This window comes from Pseudopodoces humilis, chromosome 7 (assembly GCF_049639895.1).
Source record: "Pseudopodoces humilis isolate 2021_Gansu_Grassland_sample_001 chromosome 7, ASM4963989v1, whole genome shotgun sequence".
In the NCBI taxonomy this organism is placed as follows: Eukaryota; Metazoa; Chordata; class Aves; order Passeriformes; family Paridae; genus Pseudopodoces; species Pseudopodoces humilis.
In genome coordinates, this window is record NC_142206.1 from 8,764,368 (window position 1) to 8,773,805 (window position 9,438).

Genomic DNA, 9,438 nt, shown 5'->3' on the forward strand with positions numbered 1-9,438 from the left:
ACCAATAGGGGTGAAATATGAGGGGTTAATGCAGCAGAGTACAAAGAATAGCAACACAAGAAGCGCAGAACACCGCAGACTGGCACCCCACGAGGGATTTGGGGGTGGAACAATTCTTCCCGGGCTTATAGGGCACATCTTCCTAGGCAGAGGGGTGGAATCCACTCTTCCAGGGACTTTTAAAGCCACACCTCTCACTTTAACATGACTGTCTAAAATCAAATCCCTGCCTCTTTGGGCAAGGGTACTCCACAGAGAAAATTATGTCGATGCTGTGAGTGTTTAGAGGGAAAGGAAAAGTGGCACCAAGTGTGGTAGTGCAATTCATTCTCATTTCCTAGAGTCCCCAAGTCTAATTAATAATTTTACAAACAGAAAGGGGCAGAGGGAGGGGAAGAAATGGCAGTTTCACAACCTGCTATCAGAAGCTGGTACAACATTCCATGTGTGCCATCCCAGGTTTATCCCAGGTAACAGAAGTACCCAGGGCAGAACTTCGAGGATCATTCCTGCCATGGGCTCTGTGGGAGTTCTCTCCTCCCTGTGAGTGTTGGAAAGCTGGACTGAAGCACAGGGTGTCATCAGGTGCTAAATATTATACTGAGTTTTCTGGAGATTGGTGTGGTTTGGTGGGGTTTTTGAGAAGGACATAAGAATATGCTTAATTCATGTTTCATCCAAGGGGTTTGTGGACTGTAACACCAAAAGTGAAGAGCGATACTATTTTTTCTGTTTAATCAGAGGAGTACTTTAAGGGAAGTTTTCCCTGTCTGAGCCCATCCTGGGAACGGAAAGAACTTGCTGAGGACCTCCCTAAGCAGTCAGATACCCCCCATCCTGAGGGTACTGAGGGGCTTCGGGCAGTGGGGATGCAGAACCAGAGGAGGAAAGGGGCAATTTTGGGGGGCAAACCCAACCCCGAAGAGCTGGAGCGGGCGGAGGAGGCGGGGGAGCGGCGCCGGGGCGGGTCCCTCCCTTAAATGCCACTGCGGAGCGGGATGCGAGGCTGGAGCTACGGAAGGGAGGAGGGCAGGAGGCAGGATGGCACCGCCGGGGGATGGCGGGGAGGTGCAGGATGGGGACAGGGATGAGGACAGGGATGGGGACAGGGACAGAGCCCCCGTGGCGGGGATGCGGCGCTTCACCTGGGAGGAGATCGGGCAGCGGAACGGGCGGGGGCCGGCGCCGCAGGAGCGCTGGCTGGTGATCCACAGGAAGGTGTACGACATCAGCCACTTCTACTGGAGACACCCGGGAGGGGCCCGGCTCCTCGTCAGCCACGCCGGGCAGGACGCCACGGTGAGCGGAGCGGGGGTGCGGGAGCCGAGATGCGCCGGAGGAGGGTACCCGGGAAAAGTCGTGCCGAGAGGGCTTGGGAGCGACCTCAGTGGGAACCAGGGTATGGGACAGGGTCGGGGGAGCGAAGTATGACAGCTCCGTGCCAGCTTCGCCATCCCCATGTCTTGGGAAAGGGGAAATGAGGAGATGCAGCCCACGGGAACGGGATGGGAACTGATGCTCCAGCTAAATAAGAGCAACAGCTGGAACGAGACCAGAGGAGCACATGGAGATGCTCAAGAGGACTGGAGCACCTCTGCTAGCTGGGAGTGTTCAGCCTGGGGAATAGAAGGCTCCAGGAAGAGCTCATAGCCCCTGCCAGTACTGAAAGGGCTCCAAGAGAAACACAGAGGGACTTTGGACAAGGTCCCGGAGGGATAGGACAAAAAGCTTTTAGCTTTAAACTAAAAGAGTGTTGATTTAGATTGGATATAAAGAAGAAGGTTTTGAAGATGAGGATGGTGAAACACCAGCACCCAGAGATGCCCCATCCCCAGACACACTCAAGGCCAGGTTGGATGGAGCAACCTGATGTAGGAGATGTTCCTTCTCATTGCAGGGGCGTTGGACTAAAGGAGCTTTAAAAGTCCCTTCCAACCCAAACCATTCTGTAATTCTTAAGCCTTCAGGATTCCTCTTATCTCCTGGTCTTGCTTGTGCAGTTGCTGTGAGCTGCAGCAATTTTTTCCATATATAAGGGATATATGAGGCTCATGGATATCAAAATAATTTCCAGTCCATCAAGTTTAAATTTCAAACTGTGTATTAGTAGAACTTTGCATTCTGTAATTTCATCACTCATTTCTCGAGTTACTACTGCCAGATTTCTTTCATTTTAGCATGCTGGAAAATCCCAGACAATGGGTGAACCAGATCTTTTGTTTCCGGGATCTGAGCTGCTGCTTGTAGGTTGGTTCTATGTCCAAATCATTATGCCCTGCAGGATCTGAGCCGCTTTCATGTCTGTCCATCTTGCATTAGGTCCATTGCTTAATTTGTTGGATGTATATTATGAAAAATTAAGAAATTATCTTAATTGAACCAAAAGCAGAAAGCCATGAAAGGTGGCAGCTCAGGAAAGGATGAGAAGCACAGAAGGCTCTCCATAAGCAAACTAAAAATGAGTGTAATTAATGCCACCATTTTAGAAAGGGTGACACTACACAGAACTGTGGAATCCTTTTGGTGCTGCTTTTTGTTGTGTTGTTCTCTCACAAAGGATGAAAAAGCAGGGACACCTTCCGCTAGACCAGGTTGCTTCAATCTGGCCTTGGATACTTCCAGGAATGGAGTCATTTAAAGGGCAAATTTTTATTTATTTATTTATTTATTTATTTATTTATTTATTTATTTATTTTTTAAAATCTGGATTTTTTTCCTTTACTCTTGTGCCTTTGCAGGATGCCTTTGTGGCATTCCACGTCAACCAAGCGCTGGTGAGCAAGTACTTGAAGCCACTGCAGATTGGGGAGCTGGCACCAGACCAACCCAGTATTGAGCCCAGTAAAAATGTAAGTCTGTCCTCACAAAACAGATAAAAGGAGACTAAAGGGAAATAGTCTGAGATTACACTTTGTTCTTCTCTATCAGTAACTGCTGGAGTAAGGGGATCCAGATTTCTCACATTTTTTGGGCTACTACTTTGAAACAATGTGTGAATATGAGTCTAAATCCACATTATGTGGTTTAGAATGAGATTCCTGAAGATGATTTTTTTCTTATCACAGCTAATCTACTTAAATATCAGAGTTATCACCTTTTCTTTCCCTTGCTTTGAGGAAGAGCTAACCAAAAGGAAAAGGAGTCATCCGGAGAATAAATATTCTCCTTCAGTTGTAGGTGCATTTAACCCTCCCCTGTTAATCCTGGGAAGTGAAAACAAATATAAGGAATAATTTAATCCAAAGACCTACCACAAGGTGGCATGGGAAGTTCATGCACACAAAGTACAACTTCCACTAAACACAATGTCCAGCTGAGCCCTGTGCTGCTTGTCAAGGATTTGATGGAAGAAGCACCAATTTGTTTTAGGGATTAGGATACAGACATTGTGATGTCCTGGCTCCTCAACAAAAAGCTGTAGCAGAACAATGACAATGTTTATTAAACCCAGCTCTTGCCCTTTCAGGCAGATCCTTTGTTCTTTCTACCCTCCCACCCCTCCCCCCATTACAGTGATTTTTGGGTTATGAGGCTGCAGTGGTGCCCCCCAAAACCAGAGAATTTTAACCCTGGTGCTTCCTCCAGGAAATGCTGGTGAAAGACTTCCGGGAATTGCGCGCTACAGTCGAGAGAATGGGACTCCTGGAGCCAAACCAACTCTTCTTCTTCCTGCTCCTGGCTCACATCCTGATCTTGGATACAGCTGCCTGGCTCATCCTCTTCTACTTCGGGACATCCTTACTGCCCTTCGTTTTCTCCCTGCTGCTGCTGACCATTTCACACGTAAGCAATGAATTCCACGGCGTGGACTGGCATCAACCTACACACACACATGTGAGCAGTTTCTTTGCCTTTGCTTCCTCACTCAACACAAGTTCAATTTGCCATAAAAACACAGCCACTATCTGGATACCAAGAAGAAATTCTCCATGTGGGGAGCTCACACTAAACTTAGTTTGGGATTCTTTCAGTAAGATGTATTCAGCAAGAAGCCTTGAGACTGTCAGGATTCCACAGTCCCTTTCTGCTGGTGACTTGGGAGCAGTGTCTGGGAAATAAATCTTAGTATTTCAAAGCAAAGGATGAGTGTGGGTCTATCTCAATTCCTCTTTTTCTCCCCTCCCAAAGTTTTCTTTCTCCTCTTCCAGGTCCAGGCTTCCTGGTTACAACATGATTTAGGACACCTCTCAATATTCAGGAAAACCAAGTGGAACCACTTTCTACACAAGTTTGTGATGTGCCATTTGCTTGTGAGTCCCTGGAAAACTTCTGAGGGTTTTCCTTTAAAAAGTGTGCTCTTAAGACTCTGTGGAGCATGTGCAGCACTGGGGGAAGGATGAGGGTCAGGAACGGACGGGATTCTGTTTCTGAAAGTGCTTCTTATGCTTTGTTCTTCCCTTGAACAGGGGGCCTCGGCCAAGTGGTGGACTCTCCTGCACTCCCAGCACCATGCCAAACCCAACTGCTTCCACAAGGACCCTGACATTGATATGCACCCTTTCCTCTTCACTTTGGGGAAGAAATTGTCTGTGGAGGTCAGTGAGTGGTGGGGGAAGTCAAAAAACTAAAGCGTGATGGCAGCGTCTATAAAGAGATTTATTTCTCCACAGTTCATGCTAAATCACTTAAAAAATGTCTTGAACAGCTGACATGTCAATGTAAAATTAGACATGATGCAAAGGCATAGTATAGAGGGTGGAAAATCCACCAGCACATTAATGGTTGGAGAAACCTAATGACCTAGAACAACAGCTCAGTAATTAATGATCATTAGATAACTTGCAAACATCAATGTAAGGCATGGCTGCAGTCAGTCTGGGATTATTATTTTAATATTAATGTCTGAGGCTCAGTCAGAGGGATGGCTTTGGTGTGTCCACATCTTTTAGGAGAGTTTGCTGTGAAAGGAAACCTGAAAAACCCGGGGCTGCTCCTGGAACTCCAGTTGGGCAGAATTTGTTGGACCATGTGGGATATTCCCAGTTTGTCTTGCTTGGACACTTCAAGAGTGACAGCCTAAGAGTGCTGAACCCCTTCTGCTGTAGATCCCATCAGTTCTTGAGACTCCATTACAGAAGCTACAGCAGTGAAATATTTTTCTCCATGCCATCGTGGAACTGCCATTTAAGTTTGGAGAATCAGAGAAGAAATAAGGGGAAAAAAATGAGAGAAAATATGTATTTCTGACCACTAACATAACTTAGCCTTGATATTTCTAATTCTTCACAAAATGAATCATGAAAAAAGGAATGAGGGCTGTGGGAAGTGCGCAAGAGTCCCTCTAGAAAATAAACAGAAAAGAGCAAGTTAATGTGAAAATTGCTTGGTCTCCACTAATTTTTATTTTTTTGCTGGTTTTTTTTCCCCCCCACAGCTTGGCATCAAAAAGAAAAAATACATGCCTTACAACCACCAACACAAATACTTCTTCATCAGTGAGTATCTTCCATCCTCCTGCAATTCCCTGAGAGGTATTAAAGGGTCTTGGAGATTCTACTTTTGAACCCAGAGAACTTGAGAAAAACAAAGGTGTGTGAGTCAAAAAACAATAAAAAGACAAATTAACAACAACCAGATTTTTGGAAGAGTTGAAGACCTGGCCCATCTTATCCCAGGTCTCCCACATCCTCCACAGAGGCTCTGGGTTATGCTATCATACCACATCTCTCAGTAGTATCAAAGTCTGTGTGGGCTTGGGTTTTTTGTTTTTTTTGTTTGGGTTTTTTTTTGTTTGGTTGGTTGGTTTTTTGGGTTTTTTTTTTGTTCAGTTTGTTTTGGTTTCTTGGGGTTAAGTGCAAGTGAGATGTCCTTTTGGAAGGCTGAGTTTGAGTTCTTCAAATCCCTGATAGAAAAGGGATTTCATATGCATTCCTGTTGTTCCCACTGCTTTGCACCAATGAATAAGGAGCCAAATAAATTTTGGGTTGTGGAAGCTGCTCGTCAAAATAATAATTGGTGGCTGTTCCTCAGTCAAAAGCCTAAGATAAAATCTGAGGTTTGTAAGAACTCTCAGATTAATGGACAGACCTAGAAATGTTTCAAGGCATTAAACCAATGTCCTAACCTGGAATGTTTTCCAGATTGAGCAGGAATTCAGGATCCTTCCCTCCCAGGCTGATGTCACTCAGTCCATCATGTCACCAGTGATGAATTTTTCTTTCCAGCTCTTCCTCCGCTCCTGTTCCCCACCTACTTCCAATGTCACACATTCTACGTTGCCTACACAAAGAAGTACTGGGTGGTGAGTACTGCTACCTGGGTGACCAAAAGGGGTCAGATGGGGACCTTCAACCTTCCTTCTGAGTATGGAGCCAGCTCCTTGCTGGGTAAGAATGCTCAGATTCCCCTCTTGCAGCAAGCTGTGAGGAAGTATCATTAGCTTGTGCTGGATTGCTCTAGATTATTCCATTTGGGAAAAAAAAAAATAAACTGTCAAAGCTGAAAGTAAATTGTTCGCTTATAGTATGAAGCTTAAAAAAAGAAATAAGCAAATGTAATTATTTATTACATTATTACATTAATTGTTGTCTTTGGTTTTGGTAGGACCTGGCCTGGATGCTGACTTTCTTTATCAAATTCTTTTACATGTACGGATCTTTATTAGAAACAAAAAGTCTCCTGGCATATTTTTTTATATTCAGGTGATGTCTCTTTAGAAGGTTCTCCAGCCTTTTCTCTTTGTATTCTTTCCATCTGTACCTGCCTTTCTCTATGTTTATATTGCCACATTCTCCTTTACCACCTCATTTTTTGCCTACTTTTTAATTCATAAATTCTTTTGTTCAAGTGCCAGTGCAAGTTTTATGTTGCCCCATTAGCTGTGGCAGCAAAGAGATTTCACTGAGTACTGACCAAACTGAGAAATATTTACCTCATATAACATTCAGTGCTTTGGGTGTTGGGTCTGCTGCTACTTAAAAGAGAACATTTAACCAAAATAGCTTAGCCTTGGCTTGCAAACGCCCAGGTATCAGCAAGCAGCACTGACTTGAACAGACAGCACACTCCCACTGATTCTAATCAGTTCGGGCCTTGGCTGAATACCAGTCAGTGTTATAACAATACACATGAAATAATCATGAGTTTCATATGGAAATATGAAAATTCCAAGGTTTGTCATTCCTTCCAGGTGCTGGCTTAGCAAGGCTAGTGTTCAGCTATGTCTTTGTGTCTGGCTCTGCTGTTATTTCAGTGGCTCTTTGCTGACCTGCTCACCCAGCACTAAATTCTCTCATCTCATTGCACAGGATGCTGGAGAGCAGCTGGTTTGTCTGGGTCTCACAGATGAACCATATCCCAATGGAAATCGACTACGACAAGAATTTGGACTGGATGTCTACTCAGGTAAAAGATTTTTCCCTTCTTAAGAATTGTGGCCATACATCTACAAACTTTAACCATTAGCAAGTCTCCTGTTGCATTAAGGGTGAAATCTGCTGGTGGCTGGGAAGTGAAGGTTAATAGGCTGATGGATTCAGTCATGGAAAAGGTAAAGGAAGACAGCAATGACACACTCATGGGCAATCCAAAATTAAAGCCAGCTCGAGGTCTGGTTCCTAAAACATACCCTGACCTTGCTTTCCTCCCCGCTCCTCTAGCTCCAGGCAACTTGCAATGTGGAGCAGTCGCTGTTCAATGACTGGTTCACAGGGCACCTCAACTTCCAGATTGAACATCAGTGAGTACTTACCCCAAGAGTGAATTTTCTTTCCCCTCCTCCTTTTTTAAAAATCTTTTTCCTTCTCTTTTTTTTTTTTTCCTTCCTTATTATTTTTTGCTCTGCATTCTATAAATAGCTGTGGGACACCAACGAGTTTGTCTTTAAAACTCCAAACTCTTTAAGAGAATCATGTAATTCAAAACTTTCACTGGAGCCACAGGATGACGAGAGAAAATGGAACAGGGGCAGGATCCATGCAAGGACAGCAATAGAGTGAGTCAATCCCAAGTAGTAGGTTTTAAGGATCAGTAGAAATGTCCTGGTTAAAGCACCTGTTTTTAGTCTGCCATAGGAGTTTAAAGCCACCTCTGCTGATTTTTTATGCTGTTACGCTATAGAGTGAGATATGCAAGGGTGAAGGATGGGCTCATCTCCTCTGTGCTATGGAGATGGCTACTTCTGGAAAAAGGGAGGGAGGGGAAAGTAGTTTCTTCCATAAACATAATTTAATTTGGAGACAAACTGTGGAAAAGAACAGAGGGGAAAGCAGGAAATCCCTACAAGTTCCTTGTGCTAAAAGCACAGCAAGAGGAAAGAAAAGTAGGGAGCATCTTACAGACCCTGCTCATTGTGAGCTGGGTGATTCCTGGGAAGTGCTGATGACTAGGATTTCCTGTGAAGCTTGCCTGCCTCCTGTTTGCAGCCTGTTCCCCTCCATGCCACGGCACAACTACTGGAAGGTGGCCCCTCTGGTGAAGTCCCTGTGTGCCAAGCACGGCATTGAGTACCAGTGCAAGCCTCTGCTCACAGCCTTCGCAGACATCGTGCAGTGAGTGAAAAGAAACCCCCCAAAACTGCAGAAGGATGCAGGAGAGACTGGGATCCTAAGAGCAAGAGCTGTCTTGGTCTCCTTTTACCCTCCTGGGTGCATGGTGACTCTTTGGGATGGTGCTGTGCAGGGCGAGTTGGACTCAATCTTTGTGGGTCTCCCAACTCAGCTTATTGAGGGATTCTGGGAAATGAGCATGGACAAAACCTCATTCCTTTGTTCCAGCAACACTCCCCTGAGCAGCCCTGTGATGTGTCCTCTCTTTCTCTCTCTCCCAGCTCCCTGAAGAGCTCAGGAGAGCTCTGGCATGATGCCTACCTGCACAAATAAAGGACAAGGCTTGGTGCTACCATTCACAGCCTGCCACAACTGCTTTCCCAGCAAGTTGAGGGGCAGGGACCACAAGGGACTCTCTGGCAGAAGAATGTGAGTAAGGGCTGAGGGATAAAATTCCAACAGAGATGAAGCCACCTGAATTTTTCTTCTGGTTTTTCCTGGGGTTATGGTTCAGATATGTTAGGAGTCAGCAGGGCAAGCAGAAGGTGAATTGTTAGAAAAGGGAGGAGCTCTTTGCTGTGTGAGTCTGAGCATTTCTGAGCCTAGGCATGGGCTCAAGTCAGATCATGAACTGGTGGAGCTGCACACACTCAACTTCACAGCAGAGGCCTCTGACCATGTTGTTGGGTTTTTTTGGGTTTTTTTTCCTTGTGTGGAGGGTTTAATGCTTGATATAGCATTTGCTTACTTGAATTTGAAACTGCAAAGGATTTTTGATTAGCTGGTGTTCCAGCAATGTGCTTAAACCACAATAAATCAGGATAAACTACAGAAACACTTGGACTGTAGCAAGTGCACATGCAATGAATAAAAACATAAATGTGTTTTCATTACTGTTCTCTAGAGCATCCTCATTGTCACAAGGCCAAGAAACACATGGGTTAAAACTAGC

General features: G+C 45.0%; 1 protein-coding gene across 1 annotated transcript; it reads left to right on the plus strand.

The window, feature by feature from the left end:
- The first annotated feature begins 1,041 nt into the window (after positions 1-1,041).
- On the plus strand, positions 1,042-9,438 carry LOC102101859 (acyl-CoA (8-3)-desaturase). The gene is made up of 12 exons (XM_014260409.2): positions 1,042-1,299; positions 2,739-2,849; positions 3,586-3,783; positions 4,149-4,250; positions 4,407-4,535; positions 5,375-5,435; positions 6,165-6,241; positions 6,544-6,641; positions 7,248-7,344; positions 7,599-7,678; positions 8,364-8,489; positions 8,768-9,438. The coding sequence occupies exons 1-12, from the start codon at positions 1,042-1,044 to the stop codon at positions 8,817-8,819; spliced, it is 1,389 nt and encodes a 462-aa protein (XP_014115884.2). The 3' UTR covers positions 8,820-9,438.

What these genes read in the sequence shown, in the direction of transcription:
- LOC102101859 (XM_014260409.2), top strand. Translation starts at nt 1,042, where the DNA reads ATGGCACCGCCGGGGGATGGCGGGGAGGTGCAGGATGGGGACAGGGAT. An exon ending in GGAAGAAATTGTCTGTGGAG is followed by an intron (nt 4,536 to 5,374) that starts GTCAGTGAGTGG and finishes TCCCCCCCACAG; the next exon opens with CTTGGCATCAAAAAGAAAAA. An exon ending in ACACAAATACTTCTTCATCA is followed by an intron (nt 5,436 to 6,164) that starts GTGAGTATCTTC and finishes TTTTCTTTCCAG; the next exon opens with CTCTTCCTCCGCTCCTGTTC.